The following is a 23,353-nucleotide window of genomic DNA, read 5'->3' on the forward strand; positions in this document are numbered from 1 at the left end:
TGCTTGTTTCAATGAGGTCACGCACCTCCTATTAAACCACAGCTCCGGAAAAGTGTTATCATCTAACCCCTAAAGTGGAAGGGCCAGGCATACATATTCACAGCCATATGCACGCACATCACCTGTAGATACGTGTGCAGTGCACCTGCAGTGTGAAACCATATGGGTTGCACACTGGGGACACACAGATGCTAACAAGCGTGCCTGTCAATGCTGTCACAAGCTGTGGGACCACATATTCAACAGTGGCATCACACGTACAGTATGCACTGTTTTACCGTGAGACATTAAGGTGAGACATGGTAGGTGAATAGGGAAAAAAAGTTAACTAATAGCTATCACAATGAAACTTCTCCAGTCGATTACTTATATTAAAACTAAGATTTTTTGTATTACATTTTTGAAATTATATGTTTAAATATGCAAATTAGGCATTATATGCGCTAATTTGCATACATTTCGGGACGATAAATCTGAAGATCGGATAAAGCAAAATGATTGTTTCATTTTGTTGACATATTAGAGACAAAGAAAATTACAGAAGGGATTTTAGATATCTCTAATTATCACTCCACAAATCAGAAAATAGTGTCAACAGGCATAAAACCCCTAATTTCCGGCATGTTTTTAGGTATAAAATGTGATGTAAATCAGGCTGTGAATGATATATCAACAAACCCATCTGTAAATATCTGCAGAATATAGTTATGAATAAGACTGGAAGGTTTGGTGTATGTGAGTGCAACTGAAGTGGAGATTCTTTGTCCCAGGTATGAGGAAAACTCATTTTGAGTAAACAGCCTTTAAAGAATTGTATTGTAAAATTCCAAAACGTTTTATTTGAAGCCACTATTTTGAGACAAAATATCTCATCCAAATCTTGGCAACAACATATAATGCCATATATAATTGGAAAGGTCTGGACCTCGAGCTGACTGTGGTTTGATCCAAATATGGTCACTTCCTTTGTACCAACAACCAATCATGAAAATTGAGAGGGTGGATTTTCACCCAGCAAAACGAGCTGTCATTGGCTAAAATAAACTACTAAAATAATATATATATATAATAACTAAATCTGTGTTTTGAATGTTTATTTTGCTTTAGTTTGGAAGAAAACATGTTTAGGAAGCAAAATAGCAAAAAAAAAAAAAAAAAGGAAAACTCTGATTTCACCTACCATGTCTCGCCTTAAACAAAGTAGCTCCATCACGCAGGGTTAAACACGCAAGTAAGGACTGGCATCTCTCTGATTTGTCTTCAAACTGACTATATGTAGGTAGCCTTCATTACTTACTGTTCAGAGTACTTAATCAGAGTACTCTGAGGCGAATTCCATATTTGGGCATGGTGACCTCATCGTGAGGATGAGAGCATCACCGCAAGCCAGCTTACACTGCCTAACCGTCTCAGATTCCCACTGTGGACCTGCATGGATCTCAAATGCGGCTCCCATTTCAACACTCACTTACTCAAAGACTCTACTTTCATGAATGAACAACTCTGACAGCTCCCCATACCAGGTGTTTACACAACTCGATTATTGAATATATTAGTTTATATCTTGAGATTCTTGACAAACACAAAATATACCGTTGTGGAAGAAGCGTTAAAGCCTATGCAGTGATGAACAGTGACAACTTCACTCTATGTGAAAAGATAGTTTCATCTTCCTACGTCCGACAAGGGTCTCAAGCTCGCCGCAGCCATGAGCAGCTCATAAGGCACTTACTGGAACAGGGCAAGTGTCCAGAGGAAGGATGGAATGAGAGTACCATAGAACTTTTCCTGAATGAGCTGGCAGTGATGGACAGCAATAACTTCCTTGGAAACTGTGGCGTTGGAGAGAGGGAAGGCAGAGTTGCCTCCAGCCTGGTGGCTAGACGACATTACAGGCTGATCCACGGCATAGGTCGATCTGGAGACATCGCTGCTGTTCAGCCCAAAGCAGCAGGATCTAGCCTGCTTAATAAGTTGACAAACTCACTTGTGTTGGACATTTTAAAACTCTCAGGTGTCCGTAGTGTGACTAGTTGCTTTGTGGTTCCCTTGGCAACTGGGATGAGCTTGACCCTGTGTTTCCTGACTCTTCGCTACCAGAGACCCAAGGCTCGCTACATCATCTGGCCTCGCATTGACCAGAAGTCATGCTTCAAATCCATGATAACTGCAGGGTTCAAGCCAGTGGTAGTGGAGAACACTCTAGAAGGTGACGAGTTGCGGACAGATTTGGAGGCAGTCGAGCGCAAGATTGAGGAGTTTGGTGCAGAGAGCATCCTGTGTGTCCACTCTACAACGTCCTGTTTTGCCCCACGTGTCCCTGACAGGCTTGAGGAGTTGGCTATCATTTGTGCCAAATACAACATCCCCCACATTGTTAACAATGCCTATGGAGTGCAGTCATCCAAATGTATGCATCTGATACAGCAGGGAGCTCGAGTCGGAAGAATCGATGCCTTTGTGCAGAGCCTGGACAAGAACTTCATGGTACCTGTGGGTGGTGCCATAATAGCAGGTTTTAATGAATCCTTCATGAAGGAGATAAGCGAGATGTACCCAGGTCGAGCATCGGCTTCACCATCCCTTGATGTTCTCATCACCCTGCTTACACTAGGAGCCAGTGGCTATAAGAAACTCCTGGCAGAGAGAAAGGAGATGTACTCTTTCCTGGCTCAGGAGCTGAAAATACTGGCTGAGGAACATGGAGAGAGACTGTTGCATACCCCACATAATCCTATTTCACTGGCCATGTCTCTGGATGGCCTCCAGGCCGAGAATGATGAGGCAGTTACTCAGCTGGGCTCCATGTTGTTCACTCGGCAGGTGTCCGGAGCCAGGGTAATACCCCTGGGCAAGGAGCTGACAGTGAGCGGACACACATTCCGCGGCTTTACATCCCACTCAGAAGCATACCCCTGCCCTTACCTCAATGCTGCCTCGGCCATGGGCATCGTGCGAGAAGACGTGAAACTGTGCATCCGAAGATTGGACAAGTGCTTGAAGATGCTGCGGAAAGAGGGCAGCGCTGCGAGAAGCACTTCACTGACACCCTCAACAGGCAAAAGGACTCCTCTACTGGAGAGTAAAGGCTAATTTATACGCCATCACATGCCTTACAATACTGTAAGTGTCGCTCAACAAAAAGCGTCAAAGGTTTCCTTAGAAAATACATACTATTTGACAAGTGGCACTTGTCCAAAGGGTTGTGCAACAAAAGAGGTTACCTTTAAATGCCTAAATTGAGTGTGTACACACTCACAATTTAGGCATTTAGCATAATTGAGAGTTTAGAGTGCAAGGGGCATTTAAGTGGCAATGTGTCATTTTTGGTGGGAAAAAGGTTAATGGCTGTATAAAATAAATAGTATTAAATTATCAATCTAACAATTATGGATAGGTTGACCAAATGCATAGGCCTATTTGCAAATGCTGATTGTTAGCTTGCTATATAGTTTGCTTGTGGTAAGCAAGGCACATGCATGCTGCAGTAAGCTGGTGAAAAGCTAGCCCCCAGTTAAATTGTGCAGATGACTTGATCAAATTGCTTAACATATAAGAAACCATATGCATTTGGGGGCGTTTGTCCACATGCAAATTATGTTCTTGTCCCCGGATAACAAACCTTTTTTGAAAACTCTGGCCACAGTGAAGATTTTAGATATGCATGTTGCTGTGTGGATGGGTCAAACAGATGCTTCTCACATTATAAGCACACAATGCAGTGGGAGTACATCATTTATTTTAATATTCCAGCTGCCTTTCCATGTTGACACCAATTAGCTGTGACAACCCTGGCATCGTCATGGTTACTAATCTGGCATTTGTGTTCCACAGTGATTGGAGGGCGGAGCGTGTCATCAGTTGACATCAGGCCTACCTGGTCTCCATATAAGAGGCTGCAGGGCCAGTGTCGGTTTAAAGGATACAAATGGAGACTTTCCTTTCAAGCTGCCATGATTTACTGAAGGGGAAAGGAGATACCAGTCAAAGGTTCCATGTCATTCTGGGGAACGAGGCATGTGATCTGGACTCCATGGTGTCTGCTCTGGCCTACGCCTACTTCCTGTTTAAGACCCAGCCCAGTGATGAGCTCTTCCCCTTGCCAATGTTGAACCTGATCCAATCAGATTTGGTGCTGCGGAGTGACAGTTTGTTGCTGTTGAGACAGTGCGGTCTGAACCCGAACCTGCTGCTGTTCAGAGATCAGCTGGACCTCAGACACCTGCACTGCCTCGGACTGCTGCAGCTGACCCTGGTAGACCACAATGTCCTGCCCAGCTCTGATAGTGACCTTGAGGGGGCAGTAGTAGAGGTCATCGACCACCACCTTTTGGAGAGAGACCCCTCCCCCTCCTGCCCAGTTGCGGTGGAGACAGTGGGCTCCTGTGTTACCTTGGTAATGGAGCGTATTGTCCAGAAGGCTGCAGACATCCTGGACCAGCAGCTAGCTTTACTACTGTATGGCACTATACTGTTAGACTGTGTCAACATGGCTCCAGAGGCAGGGAAGGTGACTCCTAAAGACAGTCAGATGGCTGCCCTGCTGGAGGCACGCTTCCCTGACCTGCCTCAGAGAGGCGCTCTCTTCCAGTCCCTCCAGAATGCCAAGTTTGACGTCTCAGGTTTGAGCACAAAGCAGATGTTACTGAAAGACATAAAGACGGTGTCGGAAGGAGACTCGAGCCTGGCAGTTTCAGTTATATACATGACCCTGGAGGAGTTTCTCCAACGAGCAGATCTGGACCAGGATCTGAGTTCCTTCTGCCAGAAACATGGCTATGATGCGCTGATAGCCATGACCATAGCCTTCAACAACAACCAGCAACCATTCAGACAACTGGCTGTGTACAGCCACAGTGCCCCCTATAGAGAGGAGGTCAGCCAGGCTCTGGAAGACGACCGGTCCAGCCTCAAACTTTGTCCAATGAGAAGTCCCTATACCCACGTGAGGGCCTATCACCAAGGCAATGCACTGGCCTCGCGTAAAGTGCTCCTTCCCATCTTAAAGGACTTCCTGGGGACGGGAGCTGGGCGGAGCTAGTCTAGTAGTAGTCTCCATAGACACCAAGCTTGCAGATTCGTCTCACTGGGTGGCAAAATGCAGCTGGGATTGTGATGGAATGCATTTGAAGTCAATGAGAGCCATGTGGACGAGCTTATAAATAACCACTATTTCTGAATGATTGAGTACATTTCCTTCATTTACCTTCCTTGATAGACACCAAGAAGAGCTCCGTTCCCACCCACCCCCACAGTCAGTCAGACAGTCTGGTAGAAGGCTGCCCATTGGATGCTGGCATGCCCATCCCTCTGAATGCCCTGCAGGAATGGTTCAGCAAGATAATAATAATGATCGCTCTGATGTATATAGTGCTTTTCTAAGTCAAAGTCGCTATATTACATAAAAGAAAAGGAAGGAATCAACTTCAGTAAATAAAAATCACACTTGAGGGGCATCCACAGATCCACTGTATTTATATTGGCCACATGCCGTCTTATGTTGTCATTTAGTGCCCTAAACAATCATTGAAGTCTTGACTGGCAAACGATTTACGCCCTAAGTGCTTTTAACAAACATTGTAATATCCTCAAAATCACATATATAGACTTGGCTGCCATATGCCCCTACAACGATGATATAATAATAAATAGTCTAATAAATAAAAAATCACACCCGTGTGAACTGAGTGGTGTAAGGTCTTATATAGACTGATCATCTGTGGTCTGACGTAATGTCTGACGTAATGAAATGACACCCATGTGAACTGGGTGACCATAGCAACCGTGCTCATTTTTTGAGCACAGACAGACAGACTAACAAAGCCAGTTGTAGGAGTGGTTTACACCACTCAAAAATAAAAACAATAGAAAGACTAGAAAGATTCAATACTGGGGAATTGCAAGTGTGGACTGCATATAGTTCACATATTGTGATGTCACCGTATATTGTCCAATCATATTAGGGCTAAAACATGCTTTCAATTAGATACTCAACTCAACTCAACTTTATTTATATAGCACATGACCACATGACATGACCACATGACCAGGTCAACCAAAGTGCTGTACAGGTTCAAAGAAGCAAAGAACAAAACAATACCATATATACAACCATTTAAAACCTGAAAACAAACAAAGCTAAATGATACAATATAAGCAGACAATACAAAGGAACAAACAAAGCAGACTATTGCACTAGTGAGGGGAACAGGGCTACCTCAACTGACACTAAAAGCCAGGGAGAATAAGTGGGTCTTAAGCAAAGATTTAAAAGTTATGATGGACTGGGCAGCTCTGATGTGAAAGGGCAGATTGTTCCAGAGCCTGGGGGCAGCCGCCGCGAAGGCTCGATCACCCTTGGATCGTTTGTTGGTCACTATCACTATCTAGTTTTAGCTGGTTGGCCGACCTCAAAGCCCTAGGTGGGTTGTAATTTGAGATGAGGTCTGCAAGGGATGAGGGTGCTAACCCATTTCGAATTTTAAAAACATACATTAAAATCTGAAACGAACCGGGAGCCAATGGAGAGAGGCTAGGACTGGAGTGATGTGCTCTCGCTTCTTAGTTCCAGTGAGGAGACGAGCAGTGACATTTTGGATCAGCTGTAAGCGCCTTAGCAATGATTGGTCAATACCAACATATAGGGAGTTACAGTAATCCAGTCTGGATGAGATAAAGGCGTGTATAACCCTATACGGCATGTAATCGTCATCCAATCAGATGAGATAAATTAAAGACCAATAACAATAGTGTGTTTGCCTATCTGGGTGGGTTGAGTGCAGTTTTGAAGGAAGGGAGATCCGAGATAGGGGCATCTTTACTTTTTACATTATGTTAATCACTTATAATGAATGTCAATGGGGCTCAGATTGCCCAAATTTGGGCAAGGATTACACATGACCTCATTGACCTTTTCATGCAAGGATGACATTGTATATGATGACATATATGATGATATATGATGACATACTGGAGATATATATAGGGCTCAAGAGACTGTAAGTTCATTCTGTGACTGTTCTAGCCTCTTTCAGAGCAAAATCATCTACTGTATAAGAGGGGCCATCAAACACATGAATTACGAGATCTACAAGAAGTCACGCCGTTATTAGACCACATCTTCTTTTGAGACATTTTACACTCTCTGGGTGTGCAGTTGGTTCTCTAGAGTGTCACCCCACTGCAATGGCGCTCCTGCAATTATTCCAGCTGCCATCACTCCTGTGTTCGGCCATGGCGGTGACCCTGCGCAGGAACATTGGCATTTCCGCTGTCCTCTTCAACCGGGCCAAAGACTTGGACCCGGTCCAGAGACTCTACCTGGATAAGATCCGTGAGTACAACAATAAGAGCAAGGCTGCAGGTGGCATTGTGGATGCAGGCGCATCCTACCAGAAGAAGCTGAGTGAAGAGATCACCAAACTGCAGAGACTATATGGCGGAGGAGACCTCACCAAGTTCCCTGACTTTAAGTTTCCTGAACCCAAGCTTGAGGAGACAGCGAAGTGAATGTGTGGGACATAAAAGTCACAAGATGTGAAGGCCTGGTAAAATCTAGTTTATGCATGGTCTCCATATGTGGGTATGTTATGCCTGTGACATCCACGTTGGACATAAAGTTGTCTCCACAATATGCATGTTTGCGACTCCTAATGTCAACTGTCGACCCACCGACAAGGCAATTTTATAAGATTGGACTATTTTTTTTCTTCGGAAATACATATTATGTTGACATAAAACACACGCCCGGCAGCCGGCAAAAGTTCTCATCAGGCCCGAAAATTATGGCCCGGCAATAGGAGATAGCCTACAGGCGGTTGAAAGAAACAGATAGAATGGATTATTATGGCGACAACGATCTAAGACAACCAGTGCTGTGACAACATAGCTAGCTAACCGGCTAACGTAAGTAGCATTATGGCTCGATCGATCGAATGCACTATAAAAGCGCAAAAGCGTAGTATCAAAAATAGGCTTCAATTGACCTACATCTACAGCAATGGCGCTGACATAATTCATATTTAGAAGCATTAACCCATTAAGACTGGGACAGCATCTTTGTCACTTTAGATTTTAACCACTTTAAGGATTATTTTACACTTTGGCTATTCAAGATTCAGGGTATCTTGGGTAGGCCTAATTGCAAAAAAAAGCAGTTACGGTATTAAAACGTTTTCACCGTTGGCTTGTTACACTGTACCTTACATGAAAAAAAGAAAAAGAAATACCCATTTGGTTCCATTTGTTTGTACACTCATGAGGTCTAATCAAGTACTTAGTAACTCGTTGCTACAGTAACCTTGGTTATCATCATCAATAAGGGTTACAATACAGTAATAGTAATCAATTAATATCTATAGTGGCCGCAATAATAGTTAATTCTTGCGGGTAAGGCATGGCATACGTTAGAGCCCCAAGTCTTTGTCATGGACACATTTGTTCGTGTACGGACATGGTGACCACTGATTACCGGCACATTATAGATGAAAAAAAAATACAATCCAGAGGTTTTTCTGCTCTGGTCAACAATTACAATACGAACCAAATGACACATTGTTAAAGCAAACATTTTAAATTCAAATCTTAGTGACTTTCTTTTTTTACACACTTTGTTGAAATTGTCATGGCAGACCCTTAAACAGTGCAGATTGGAGCAAGATGTGTCTTTTTGTCCCCCAGGTGCCTAGAATCATCTGTGGCCCCTGGAGTGACTATTGTTTTGTGATTGAATACTTTAAAAAGTGTGTTAACAGTACAGACTACAAAGTGCAGTTAAAGGTTATGCTAAAAACGATAACAGAAAAAGACCCATGGGACTTATTTCCATTGCAATCCATTATATAATTGCAGTCGTGAAAAGTATTTCCAATTGTCAGTACATTTACTTGTACTCTAGTACATGTCAGAGGCAAATATAATCTATTCACACTTCACACACTGGTGGTAGAGGAAACTAACCTCCTCGTGGGGAACATTTAGGGGTTCAGTTCATTTCAGATATTGTTTTTATGGTGTCAGGGTTTGTTTTTAATGGTGTGAGGCACAATAAGGTGATTGACAATGTTTGGAAAGGACTGTTAAAAAAGGGGGGGGGAGACCCAGGGTGGGCTGTAGAGAAAAAGCCATTCCCATTGTTGCTGCTAACCTCGCATGCTTGTACTGTTGCTACTGTTGTTTAGATCTGCCTATTGCATCTGGTTATTTCTACACATTCATGCACAGTTATTTCCACTCTCTTCTATAGACCGTATAGCAATACAAACGATACAGTTAAATCATCAGTCTGTTGTCAAAATATACATTTAGGCGCTCTGAAAACAGAGCCTCCCTGTGTCATTCATGCCTTGTAAGAAAAAGAAGAATCTCAAAACCCAATGAGCCCAAAGAGAACAGAACTGTTAACACTGCACCTGTGCAGCTATTGGCCATTATTATTTTTTTCCCTTTAATTTCAATGCTTTTTTTTGTCAACAAAATGACACAGGGAAGGAAATTCTCATGCGGAATTGTACTCAGAAATGGAACCACAGAGATACACCAAAAACAGGACTATGATATAGACCATGAATCGGCCAGCACAGTATGACAAAAGTAAAGACAATGGGAATGCAACAGTGGATTCCAAACAGTCCTTAAGCATGTCTGAGGTCAGGGTCATGGCTAGCCCCTCTTGGGACCCCCTCGGTTGAGCTCTTTTCATCGTTCACCCGTAGGGTCCCTTCGCATTTCTTCCACTCGCTATGGTAGACAGCTGTACATACGTGCCGTTCAGGCCGATCTGCGCTCCGCTTAAGTGGTGGTGAGATGTTTCAAAGATGCATATGCTGGCTATAGGAGACAACGTAAACGTGGAAGAATTTTCATTTGGCGCAGATGCCGTTAAGTATATATTTTTTCAGATTTGGCTGCTCTGAAATTCTCTCTTCCTTCCTTCCTTGACTTACTTATTGACTTCCCATTGTACCGCTTCCCGCACCGACACTGGCTAGCTGCGCGTCCCTACGTTCCTGCCTCTGATCTGCTCTGTCGCAGCTAGCCAGTGTCTTTGAAACATCTCACCACCACTTAAGCGGAGCACAGATCGGCCTGAACGGAGCGTATGTACAGCTGTCTATCATAGAGAGTGGAAGAAATGCAAAGGGACCCTACTGGTGAACGATGAAAAGAGCTCAACCGAGGGGGTCCCGAGAGGGGCTAGGTCATGGCTGGCGTTCTGTTAGTTGATCCATTCGCGAGTGCAGCTGGTCCAGCTCACCAGCTCCTCTGGCTTGAACCACAGGGAAATCTCTTGCTTCGCACTGTCTACTTTGTCACTGCCATGGATGATGTTCCTCCCGACTTGGATGCAGAAGTCTCCTCTGATGGTCCCTGGCATAGAATCAGCAGGGTTGGTCTCACCCAACATCAACCTGCCAGTCTTCACTGCTTCCTTTCCTTCCCACACCATGGCAACTATTGGGCCAGAGTGCATGTAGTCTACAAGGCCGGTGAAGAATGATCTGTCCTTGAGGTCGTGATAGTGCTTCCTTAGGAGATCTTGAGAAGGATGGGTCATTTTCAAGCCCACAAGTTTGAGTCCTTTGTTTTCAAACCTCTTGATGATCTCCCCAGTAAGTCCCCTCTGAATTCCATCAGGCTTAATCGCAATGAAGGTGCGTTCTTCATTCTCAGACATGATGATTGATACCACCCTTGAGTTGTACTTATCCGTTCAAATATTTTCTTTCCCTTAAAGTTTAAGAAGAACGCTGATGCTCAATAACACCCTCAGAGCCTGTGTGGTGTAGCTTTTAAGCTGTGCTGCCTCAAATATTGTGTCAAAAATGATGTTAGTCTTGCCCAAATATGGAGTTCCACATGGCTTCAGACTGTCCTTCAAGTTCTCTGATCAGGGTACAGGGTACAGGGAATGCATAGTTGAATGTGTGTGGTATCTAATACAGAGGAAATAAAATACATTTTTACAAATTACAGTTCAAAAGTGGGGAGTGGAAAAGGACTAATTAACACCTGGCTGTTATGGGCTGGCTGTTTTTCTGTTTTTTTCCCTTTTTCCCTATATGGTCTGGCATGGGCGTGTGACTGACTTCCTGGGCTGTGACGTGCTGTATCTACCTCCTGTGGAACTGCACACCTTGGGGTCATCACCTCATCAAGCCCAGCTGATAAAAGACCTGAATCGTCACTCCAGCCCTTGCCAGTTTGTCATTTGCCGATCGGTAAAGTTACTGTGCCTCTGAGCTCTACGTGTTTTGCGTGCGAATCAACTTTATTCTAACTCCTCGTCTCCTTGTGCCCCCAGTGTTCTACGCCGCCTGCCTGCCTGCCTGCCTGCCGACCAGCTCAACATAGCCCAACACAGCCCCCAGCTTATTTTAGTTTTTTCACCTGTTTTGTGAATAAATACCTGAGTTTGTATTCATCTGGTTCTGAGTTCTGCTTTTGAGTCCTATCATACTAAACCCTAACACTGGCACAATTGCCTCGTTAATCAAACTAATTAAATAAGCGTCAAATTGCATCTTACACAATATTTAAACAGTAGCACAAGCACCAACAAACAGGCACGTACATTATGGATTTAAGCATAGAATTGTAAATCCGTAAAACGCGGCCGGTCAACTGATAGAATTGTAAAACGCGGCCGTTCGACTGATATAATTGTAAAACTAGGCCGTTCGACTGATAGAATTGTAAAACTAGGCCGTTCGACTGATATAATTGTAAAACGCGGCCGTTCGACTGATAGAATTGTAAACCGCTGCCTTTCGACTGATAGAATTGTAAAACGCTGCTGTTCGACTGATAGAATTGTAAAACGCGGCTGTTCGACTGATAGAATTGTAAAACGCGGCCATTCGACTGACAGAATTGTAAAACGCGGCCGTTCGACTGATAGAATTGTAAAACGCGGCCGTTCGACTGATAGAATTGTAAAACTAGGCCGTTCGACTGATAGAATTGTAAAACGTGGCCGTTCGACTGAAATATTAATTATTCATCCACAATGTATATTAAATATTACTCTCTTTTAATTATTGTATTTGATATTGTCCTATTATCTGAATTTCCCTTTGTTTCTTCTATTGATTAATCAGGTCATGCATATGATAATTGGTTTTCTGTAGGCTGTATGCTAAACTTATCAAGTACTGTAGGCTATGGCACTTCCCCCATTCCAATGAAAGATGAAATGCACTCATTCAATATGATAATTGCACTTTCAGTGTGCTAAATCTGACCTGGTATGTTTCTGAACTGTTTCTGAACCTAGGATGTCTCTGAACCACTAAAATGGGCAAAACAGTCATGCTGTCAAAGGCACTGTCAAGTGTGTGCCAAGCTTGCGCCATGCTATTCATGTTGGCACAGTGTACATTTGACCTCTCATGTTCAGGATCGTTACGCACCAGTGAGGCACACCGAAAAAAGCTGATCATCAAGTTCATAATGTGAGCCAGCATGATGCTTTATGTATGAGATTGTAGATCTGCTATGTCCGGTTTGACTTTGACAGAGTACACTCATGCAACATATACAGGAGTAAGAAGCTCTAGCAAAATGTTAGAAAGTAAGTGTGTGTGTCTGTGAGAGAGTGTGTGTGTGTGTGCACGTGCGTGCGTGCGTGCTTGTGTGTGTGCGCTTGTGTGTGTGCGATTGTGTGTGTGTGCTTGTGTGGTGTCAGGTGAGGTGTGTGCTTGTGTGTGTGCCAGTGGATGTCCCTCTGGCTCTGGGGTTCTAAGGGATTATGGCTTCCAAAGATAAACTACAACACTCAGACACTGGCGCTGAACATGTAGGCCTATACGACTATTAACACCCTAATACTGAACCAGAGAGAGAGAGAGAGAGAGAGAGAGAGAGAGAGAGAGAGGCGGGTGGACAGACGGACGGACGAAAGGAAGAGTGGAAGAGCAGGAGAGAGTGATGAAGGCAAGAGGATGAAAGGAGATTGGTGAAGCACTCACCGTGATATGATAATATCTACATTCAAGGCTGTGTGTGCAGTGAAAATCAACTGTAACTCGAGAATTTCCCCCATCTTATACCCCAAGTTCCAACTTAATGTATAACTTTCCAATTAGAAGATCCAATCTCTCTACTCTGGTAAACAAGCAACAGCAGAATAACAACCTGGCCCAAGAGCACAACAGCATCTGGTCTATGCCAAACAGCCCCATTACTTCACAGCGAGTCTCAATCTGCACTAGTTGCCGTCCGTATATTTCGTAACAGATAATGGCTGCACAACACATCCAGATGTCTTGGTAATAATTGATTTAGTAATGTTATGTCATAGCTGGCACTGAGGATTATATCAATGTAAATTTAAACTGGTCTGAGAGTGGCACGAGAGCGGTGTTCAAATCCTCACTATAGCACCACAGCTTATAGGCAGATGCGGTCAAAAACCCATTGCATGCTCCATAGGACGAAACCAATTGATATGTGGGAGAAAGAAGACTTCAAACTCTGTGGGGGAATGCTTTGCAGAGCCTAGTGGACACGATCTCAGGAGGTCAATTGAGAAGATCCGTCCGCATATCCTTACTAAAGAGACAGGAGTGCGTAGTAGGGTTCACAAGGCGTTCCTGAGATATCGTGTTCACAACGTTGGGGCGAACTTATAAGGCCTACACTTGGCTCGGCCATGGCTTTAGCCAGACAAGGAATAAAAGAGGAGAGGGATGATGCAAAAAATGAGTAATAAGAGATGTCATATAGGGGATATGTAAGGAGGAAGAAAGTGTGAAGAGACAGGAGAGCTCTGAGAGAATGTCTGATAAAGTGATGAGTTGATGATGGTCTGACTAGATGAAAGACTAGCCAAATGTTTAACAGACTGGCTGACAGACACGCCATCTGGCTAGATGACTGATTTTAATTGGCAAGTAGGGTGCCAACGTGACTGAAAAATGTACTGGCTCATTGACTGGCAGGCTGACGATTGGTTGTTTGATTGGCTGGTTGTTCTATTGGCTGGCTAACATGTTGAATAATCGGCTTGGCTAACTGATTGCCTGGCAGGTTTCCTGACTGACTCCCCCATTCTTACCTGTCTCAACATCTGTCATTCCATCATCCATCCGTGCTCCCATTGTTTACTTTTTAATTGTTTTCATTCCATCTGTCAGTCCTGTGCCTTTTTCTACTATGTACATCCATCCGTGACACTGTTGAATGTGACCAAAAAAAGAGGGGAGAGTGTGTGTGTAGAGAGTGTGTGTGTGTGTGTGTGTGTGTGTGTGTGTGTGTGTGTGTGTGTGTGTGTGTGTGTGTGTGTGTGTGTGTGTGTGTGTGTGTGTGTGTGTGTGTGTGTGAGAGAGTCAGTCAGTCAGTCAGTCAGTCAGTCAGTCAGTCAGTGTACAGCTAATCTCCGGCACTGTTGGCCCGATCCATGCCAAACTTTGCACACACACACACCCTAGATACCAACGATGAACCTCTGCCCCAAATTTTCCAGAACGGCAGAAGCGCCACCAGGAGGCCAACTTTTGTAAAACACATGTTTTGCTATTACTCCTCCAGATTTTGTCCAAAAATCCCACAAATCATCACACAGTATCTCTATAGTCATGTGCTCAAGACGGATCTGTCCGATATTTCATATTCCATCCTAATTGGCTAACATTGGCTTTCAAAGTTTGCAGCATGCAATTTACGTGAAATCTTTCACGCACTTTCCTACTAGGCTGATAAATATATCCCACCCTTTTCACATTGACCTGTTATAGCGCCACCAACAGGTGGATTTTTGCAAAACACATTTTTGTTACAAAATGCCACGTCCAATTGCCATCAAAGGCATAAGAACAAATGGCACCCTTTTCACATTGGGCTATTATAGCGCCACCAGGAGGCCACAACCTGACCTGCCCTGGTGGAGACATACTGTATGTGCCCCGAGGGGCACTTTTTCTAGTTATGTATCTTTCTATTTTTGCTTTGTGTACTTCCAAGCATGAATGCATTCAGCAATTATTATTATTATTTATATGTGTGGTGTATGCATTCTAATTTATATGAAATATAAATATGATTTATTTTCACTACCTACATCATTATAGCCATCCAAAAGCCATGTATCATTACTGATGCGTGTGTGCGTGCGTGCGTGCGTGCGTGCGTGCGTGTGTGTACTAATTGATAACTATAACTATCTATAACTACGGCGTTACAGCCAGCCCCCTCTTTGTGTTTGTACAGTTGATTTAATCTAGGTACAACGAAAGTGCTTTATAAATAAACGTGATTTATTTGATTTGATGCCTCTGCACTCATGACCCCAATTATAGTTTCACACCTTCCACCTGTGAAGGTTGGAGTGCAAGTGTGCGTGTGTCTTTCCCCTGGTGGATTTGTGTCTGTGTGTGAAAGAGAACACACTGAACGAGTGTGTTGTGAATGTATAGGCCATGCAAGTGTATGTTCATGTGATTCTTTGTGTGTGTGTGTGTGTGTGTGTGTGTGTGTGTGTGTGTGTGTGTGTGTGTGTGTGTGTGTGTGTGTGTGTGTGTGTGTGTGTGCGTGCATGCGTGCGTGCGTGCGTGCATGTGTGTGCGCGCAAACCACAGGTTCTCTGACATTTTTGTCCTCTGAGATAATTGGTTTTCAGGTCATGACATCACGCTGCTGCCCAGAAGAAAATTGAGAGAGCGAGAAAGAGTGAGTGAGAGAGAGAGAGAGAGGGGGGAATACGATAGAGGATACAGTATGTACTGTACAAAGAAAGGGCAAGTGAGAGGAAGAACACCACTAGCCACACAACATTTGGACAGAGCAGTACAGAGGGGTGGTGGAGAACAGAGGAGTGGGTTGGACCAGGGTTACTAAACCTTTTTCAGTCTTAAATGCCCAAAAGAAAAATCTGCTGACTTCCTGCGACCCCCCCAAAAAACAAACAAACAAATAAAAATCATCACTTAATCACTCATATGACCCCATTTTAAACCTATCTTCATATAATTGGTCCTCACAAATGCTCATTATGATATCGTGAATATTGGGGGGGGGGGGGGAAGAGAGAGAGAGAGAAAGCATCTGAGTGAAAGCACGGACTAGTGTTCTTTGAGCCTGATCTCGCAGCAAATTTGTAGTTCTAGTCAGGGGCATCATTTGGGTGCCTGGAGATGACAAATGTCACCCCCTAGTTTCAGCATTTAACCTTAAATTTGCATTTTATGCATATTTCCTCCGCCTTGCATTTTATGCAGATTTCCTCCACCTTCAATGTTTGTTTGTTTACATCCTGTCGCATCTGACCCAAAACCAACACACAGGAGTGGTGAACCAACGTTGCTCTTCCAGGATGTAGGTTTCAACTGAGGTGAGTATTAAGAATAGGATTAATTTAGGATCTTGGCAGATAATTAACGGAAAGTCACTGTCCTAGAAGCCAGACTATGCAAGGGAAACAGTCACTTGTATTAACGGGTCAATCACTTATCCTTTCCCTGGGGACCAGAGAGCTGGGGGGAGATACAAGGTTTCCACTTCTGAGCGCCTCCGGTATGGAGTCGCGTTCCTTATGCACTCCTCTTTAACTGTGTCATTCGGACTCGACACAGGACCAATTGCACATGCCTGAGAAACATACTGTCACTATAGAGCGTCGCAGTCCCGCCCCTTACCATGGACCAGGAAATGAATCCCAATGCATTTTTCCCATAGACATTTCGTAAAGTATTTATTTAAAGACCTTTTAAGCGTCGTACGAAGCCAACTCGAGTCGTGACAAATCATGACAACACACACAATATTTTGGACCAAACAAATAATTACATAGAAGAAAAACAACAAAAAAAGTGTTGTAACCTGCCGTTTTTTTCTTCTTTCTAATTATTTTTTCGGCCCCAAAAATTGTGTTTGTTGTCATGATTTGTCACGACTCGAGTTGACTTTGTCCGCGGCGTAAACGTCTTTAAATAAATACTTTCTGAAATGTCTATGAGGAAAATGAACGGAGAATCATTCCGTCCATGGTAGAGGGCGGGACTGCGACGCTCTATAGAGTCAACATTTAAGGAGGCTATGAATGGGGTTAACCTACCGCCGCCAGCGCCAACCTTCACCAAGAGTGTGCAGACGCCGACTGACTGGAGGAGGGCAGGCCGCAGGTTTGTATGTTTCCAGGCGTTGCACACAGGTGAGAGAGATCGATCTGATTAAGGACGAGCTGTGGGATGTACCTGTGATTGATAACCAGTCCCAGTCCCAGATAACCAGTCCCAGTCTTCTCCGCGGCGGCCTGCCCTCCTCTGTCTGTCTCGCTCTGGTGAGGAGGCAATTGCACCTATCTTATCGGCGGCCCGTTAGGGAGACTCCATGCCTTTAAAACTGAACACCTTATTTTTTTGGGGGGGGGCATGCAGCTTTTTTCAGCTTTTTTCTTTTCTTTTTTAAGATATCTTTGGGTTTTGTTTTTGCCTTTATTGATAGATACAAAGTAACAGGAAGTTGACAGGAAACAGGGAGAGAGATGGGGGAAAGACACAGCAAAGATCGTCAGGATCGGAACACTTCATTGTGGCTATATTATTTGATCATCAATTGACGTAGACATCAATGTGCCATGCCGTGTGGTTTTCACTTTTGTCCAAAGCAAAACCACTTGGATTGGGCTTCGCACTTGAAATGAGTTAAGACTAGACCAAAACACTGCCTCGGGACTGTTTGGCAACATCAATCACTCACATTTCACTCTGTAGCTTCAAAGCTGTAGAGAAGCATTCTACAGCTGCTCTTTGAATAATGGGACAGGACAGTAACACAAAGTTTGAGTAGCAGGCTTGTACCCGGAGGTCCATCCCAAAATGTCCATTTGATGGGATGTCCATCCCAACATGGATGGTAGGGGGGAATGAGAATGAGCACAGGTCCACTTTACACTCTGAATTCCTTCCTCTCCTTGTGGTACTGTAGATAAACTGTATTACACATAGCAGCCAGTGGGATTATACGCTAGATTATGTCCCACCTGGCTCCCAAGCTGTGGAATATCCTCCTCCACTCAGTCAGTACCCCCCCCCCCCCCCCCCCCATTTCCACTTCAGTCTGAAAACTCACCTGTCAAAGACCCCCTCTTATGCTCTTTTTCTTTCTGTTAATGCCTTTTTGAAGCTTAAATATTGATCCTTGTAGTTTCTTGCACAGCCTTGAAAGTAACATCTGGTTTTCAGACTGATAGCATGCACTCCCTGAAAACAGGTTTGATGCAGGACATACAACTCAGACAATGTGCGCTATACCGCTATTGATGTATCTGAAATCAACGGCTCTTATACAATGAACAGTGATGAAAGGCTTGATCGTCAAGAAATCCAGGCGGACAGTTTTCCAGTCTTAGTTTTGTATCAACGTTTTAATGATAAAAAGTCACTCAGTAGGCCTAACAAGGCAGTTTGTGGGGTACAAGGGCCCACGGTTGGAGACACACCACACCTACACCCTCGAATCAGTAGATATGTGTGAAGACAAATTATTATTATTTAGAGACATGGGTTTTTAAGAAAGGGTTTAGACCCGCCTCCCGGATGCAAGAACAGACCCATCCTCCTGGCCCGCCAATCAGAACAGCTATAGGCAGGAGGATGTTCCGTTGACATGGGCGGGCTCTGGTCCTTATTATAATCAGAAATGAAATATCCACGTTAACAGTAATAGAGCCCTGGAGTCCTGATGTCCTGTCAGTAGAGGGCGCCAGTCCACAGGTTTGTGTACTTTTTATTTGCATTGAATTCCTCATAGGGGGATTTTAGATCTCTTCATATAAGAACTGTGTTTGAAAAATAAACCGATCATCCCGGCCTTTTCACTCATATGGATATGAAGCATCGACTGAAGGTGGAAATGTACAAATATACCCAAAGAGTAACAAAATAAGCACTAGAAACGAGTCAAACAACCCAGAGACTACATTTCCGGGTAGGCAGGGTGGCTGCATGCAGCTGCCCGTCGCACAACATAAACTGACATGTTAATTACGTTATTTTATTTTTTTAATTGATATTTAATGTTTCGTGGTTAGTACGAGTCAAGTCACCGAGCTGAGCTTAAGGATTACAACTGTTTGAATGTTATCTCTTAAAACAGATCCCTAGGACCTCATAAATGAAGTGAGTATGAGAGTCAAATATTGTCTGTCTTATATATTATTGTACATATAAGGTTAAAATATCCATCACTATCACACACCAAATGCCAATCAGAGCCTCACAAAATTCTGTATTGCTCAGTGAGGAACTATGCAGGTGTAGCATTACACGGGGGAAGCGGGGATTGAACCCGGGGCTCCCACTACACAGGCATGTTGAGTGCTCTCTTCCGCTCCATCTTTCATATAGCAGGCTTTAGTTTCAAAATTATATTATAGCTATAATTATGGGTTTATGACCTCCTCTGAGCAAATTATTACCTCCACTGAGTGCAATTAGAATAATTATGTTCAACAAGCGGTTAAAGATGGATTGATGGATAGATGGATGTGCGTCTTTGCCAGCTGGACTATTATTTGGCCTGGAGTCCTTATTGAATGTGGAGGAAAACAATTCTGCCTTTGTCTCGTTCCCTGTGAAGGTAGACGTCAATGTGCCATGCTGTTTGGTTTTCACATTTGTCCAAAGCAAAACCATATGGAGTTCACTTGCAATGAGTCGACCAAAACACTCCCTGGGGTCTGTTTGGCAACATCAATCACTCACATTACACTATGTAGCTTCAAAGCTGTAGAGAAGCATTCTGCAAAGTTTGAGTAGCAGACTTGTACCCGTAGGTCAACCATTATTGTAGGTTAGACATACCATTGGTCTGATATCTCAAACCCTCACCCTAACCCTAACCTCCCATGGGCGCAACACACCAAAACCTAACCTTAACCCTCTCCCAACCTTAACGCACCCCTCACCAACCTTAATCCGGTCGTGTTAACGCACCCCTCACCAACCTTAATCCAGTCGGACCAATGCTATGTCTAACCAATGCTATGTCTAACCAAAGTATGCCTCCCATGAGAATGAGCACAGGTCCATTTTACACAGTCTGAATTAAATAAACACTAATTTAACAATGAACAACATCCTCCTGGTTTAGGATTATGCCGTTTCAGGTCATTTTTGCTTTTCAAACTGTTTTCACAGTTTTTGAGTGGTGTAAACCACTCCTACGACTGGCTTTGTTAGTTTACGTGTCTGTCTGTCTGTCTGTCTGTCTGTGCATGAGCATGGTTGCTACGGTCACCCAGTTCACCCGGGTGTGATTTAATTACGTCAGACATTACGTCAGACCACAGCTGATCAGTCTATATAAGACCTTACACCACTCAGTTCACACGGGTGTGATTTTTAAAGTGACATACCACTTTTCACAGTTTTCAAAGTGGTATGCCGCTTTTCAAAGTTTTCAAAGTGGTATTCTGCTTTTCAAAGTTTACACTGTGGCATGCCGCTTTTCAAGGGGATTTTCAAAGCGGCAAGCCGCTTTTCAAAGTCGCATGCAACTTAAGCGGCATGCCGCTTTTCAAAGTTGCATGTTGCTTTTCAAAGTGGCATGCTGCTTTTCAAAGTGGCATGCTGCTTTTCAAAGTGGTATGCCGCTTTTCAAAGTGGTATGCCGCTTTTCAAAGCGTTATATACCACTTTGCTACTTAAAGCATAATTATATTTAGATTTGTTGGCCTGTAGGTTGTTAATGGTACCCCAACTTTCAACTCCTTAATCTACCATGATCCACTAAATATTTCATTGACAATTTTCAATATGTTATTTGGATGACCCTAAGGATCATAAAAAACCTTGAACGATTACTACTGCAATTTCTTTGGGTCACGCGCCTTTTTAGTTTAGATTGACTGGCCTATTTGTGTAATATGCTTGTGTGTGTGTGTGTGTGTGTGTTGTGTGTGTGTTGTGTGTGTGTGTGTGTGTGTGTGTGTGTGTGTGTGTGTGTGTGTGTGTGTGTGTGTGTGTGTGTGTGCGACCCGTGCGTACGTGCGTGCGACCCATGCGTGTGTGCGTCCGTCCGTGCGTGCGTGCGTGCGTGCGTGCGTGCGTGCGTGCGTGCGTGCGTGCGTGCGTGCGTGCGTGCGAGAGAGAGAGAGAGAGAGAGGGAGAGGGGGAGAGAGAGGGAGAGGGGGAGAGAGAGAGAGAGTTACACAAATAAAATAAAAACAAGGAGAGAAGACTGAGGAAGAGACAGAAGCGAAGACAAAGACCAGAAGGAACAGATGATGTAAGGACACGTCAAGAACACAGTAGAAGTTCTGACAGCAGAATAGTGTAGGCGGCGCCTCATGAGCTCTTTAATGGAGCTTTTAAATGTCAAACTGTTACACTGCCTTTATCATACTGAGACAGAGAGAGAGAGAGAGAGAGAGAGAGAGAGAGGAAGAGAGAGAAAGAGAGAGCGTTGCAGTTGCAGTCATGGTGACTCCTTTTACCATTTAACCACTTAACCACCAATATTTAAATGAACCACTTATACTCAAATAATTATGGTAGCGTTTTATGTAGACATAGCACTCTATAGTGTATACTCATAGTTTCATTGTACAGATACTCTACTGTTAGATGGACGTTATAGGCTCTCAGCTTGCTTATGATCTTTGATTACTATTTCTATGTATTTGCAGTATTACCAGCAAAATGTAAGTCGCTCTGGATTTAGTGCATCGGCTAAAGGTCTACATTGTAAATTGTAAACTAGTCTTAGAGAACTGGACTTAAAACTGTACTTTGACCACATTTTCCATCCTGTAGATCTACTAATTTTGGAGAATCCCCCCCTGGGGTTGGTTAAAGTAGCTAATCGACCAACGTTGGTGCTGGATGCCATACATAAGGATGCATACAAACAGCCACAGACAGAGAGGGGAAACAGTTTGCAGACATGGGGAGGTCCTCAACTGACCCATATGCTCCTGCTGGACACCTGACATTTTACATAACACCTCCTACAGAGAGAGAGAGAGAGAGAGAGAGAGAGAGAGAGAGAGAGAGAGAGAGAGAGAGAGAGAGAGAGAGAGAGAGAGAGAGAGTCAGAGAGAGAGAGAGAGAGACGGCATGGCGAGGTCCTTAATCGACCCATCTGCTGGAGCTTAGAAACCTGACATGTTATATAACAGCAGGGGGAGGCAGTGAGTAGGCAGGAGGAGGGGAGAGTACTGTTGAGTTTGACAGCACATTTTGATTTAGTTTGAGTCATATTCTTTCGAATAAAATACAATTTTTGTCATCTGAAAAGTTTTGGTTTTAGTCTAGTTTTTGTATCATAAGATCTTATAGTCGACTAAATCTACAGTTGATTTAGTAGACTAAAATATATTGGTGGACCTTAAGAGCATTGCAATATTGATTTTGCACTTGGTTGCATGCTGAAAATAGCAGATCTACAAGCTTCGTCCCAGTGAGTTTGTAGATCTTCTATTTTCAGAGCGAACCACCCAACTTGTCTTTTACTACTGGATCTCTTCTCCACTAGTCCCTCGCTAACATTTAGTTCTACTGGATCTCTTCTCCACTAGTCTCTCGCTAACATTTAGTTCTACTGGATCTCTTCTCCACTAGTCCCTCCCTAACATTTAGTTCTACTGGATCTCTTCTCCACTAGTCCCTCCCTAACATTTAGTTCTACTGGATCTCTTCTCCACTAGTCCCTCCCTAACATTTAGTTCTACTGGATCTCTTCTCCACTAGTCCCTCCCTAACATTTAGTTCTACTGGATCTCTTCTCCACTAGTCCCTCCCTAACATTTAGTTCTACTGGATCTCTTCTCCACTAGTCCCTCCCTAACATTTAGTTCTACTGGATCTCTTCTCCTCTAGTCCCTCCCTAACATTTAGTTCTACTGGATCTCTTCTCCACTAGTCCCTCCCTAACATTTAGTTCTACTGGATCTCTTCTCCACTAGTCCCTCCCTAACATTTAGTTCTACTGGATCTCTTCTCCACTAGTCCCTCCCTAACATTTTAGTCTAGTTTTTGTTGACGAAATTGTCAATATATTTAGTCATCATAGCTTAGTTTTTATTTCGTTTTTATTTCATTTTTCAATTCAAATTTATTTTATTAAAGTGTTAAATCACAACAAGTTGTCTCAATACACTTTACATAGAGCAGAAAACCGACAGAGATCCCACCCAGAGAAAGCAATATTGCGTCATGCAGTGGTAACGAAAATCTATAAATATTTTTTGTCAGTGAAAAAAAGTTAGTCGACGGAAATTTTCCATCATAGTTTTAGTTGACACAATTACCACTGCAAGAGAGTGAGCATTCTAGAGATAAGAGTCAGATTTAGGGCAACACCGTCACAACAACACATCTGGGAACCCATCGGCAGAGAAAAGAGAAAAAAAAGT

The 23,353-nt window shown here is 43.5% G+C and overlaps 4 protein-coding genes across 4 annotated transcripts; 3 read left to right on the top strand and 1 right to left on the bottom strand.

The window, feature by feature from the left end:
* Window positions 1-1,626: 1,626 nt before the first annotated feature.
* On the top strand, window positions 1,627-3,093 carry LOC306932071 (O-phosphoseryl-tRNA(Sec) selenium transferase-like; the record flags this gene model as incomplete). The annotated part of the gene is made up of 1 exon (XM_079513776.1): window positions 1,627-3,093. The coding sequence occupies one exon, from the start codon at window positions 1,627-1,629 to the stop codon at window positions 3,091-3,093; it is 1,467 nt and encodes a 488-aa protein (XP_079369902.1).
* An 835-nt stretch (window positions 3,094-3,928) lies between these two features.
* Window positions 3,929-5,041, top strand: LOC306932072 (exopolyphosphatase PRUNE1-like; the record flags this gene model as incomplete). The annotated part of the gene is made up of 1 exon (XM_079513777.1): window positions 3,929-5,041. The coding sequence occupies one exon, from the start codon at window positions 3,929-3,931 to the stop codon at window positions 5,039-5,041; it is 1,113 nt and encodes a 370-aa protein (XP_079369903.1).
* Window positions 5,042-7,185: 2,144 nt separating this feature from the next.
* On the top strand, window positions 7,186-7,509 carry LOC306932333 (ATP synthase-coupling factor 6, mitochondrial-like; the record flags this gene model as incomplete). The annotated part of the gene is made up of 1 exon (XM_079514091.1): window positions 7,186-7,509. The coding sequence occupies one exon, from the start codon at window positions 7,186-7,188 to the stop codon at window positions 7,507-7,509; it is 324 nt and encodes a 107-aa protein (XP_079370217.1).
* Window positions 7,510-10,216: 2,707 nt separating this feature from the next.
* LOC306932073 (nucleoside diphosphate kinase A-like) lies at window positions 10,217-10,675 on the bottom strand (the record flags this gene model as incomplete). The annotated part of the gene is made up of 1 exon (XM_079513778.1): window positions 10,217-10,675. The coding sequence occupies one exon, from the start codon at window positions 10,673-10,675 to the stop codon at window positions 10,217-10,219; it is 459 nt and encodes a 152-aa protein (XP_079369904.1).
* Window positions 10,676-23,353: the final 12,678 nt, after the last annotated feature.

The sequence above is a fragment of the Electrona antarctica genome (assembly GCF_951216825.1).
Source record: "Electrona antarctica genome assembly, chromosome: 11".
In the NCBI taxonomy this organism is placed as follows: domain Eukaryota; kingdom Metazoa; phylum Chordata; class Actinopteri; order Myctophiformes; family Myctophidae; genus Electrona; species Electrona antarctica.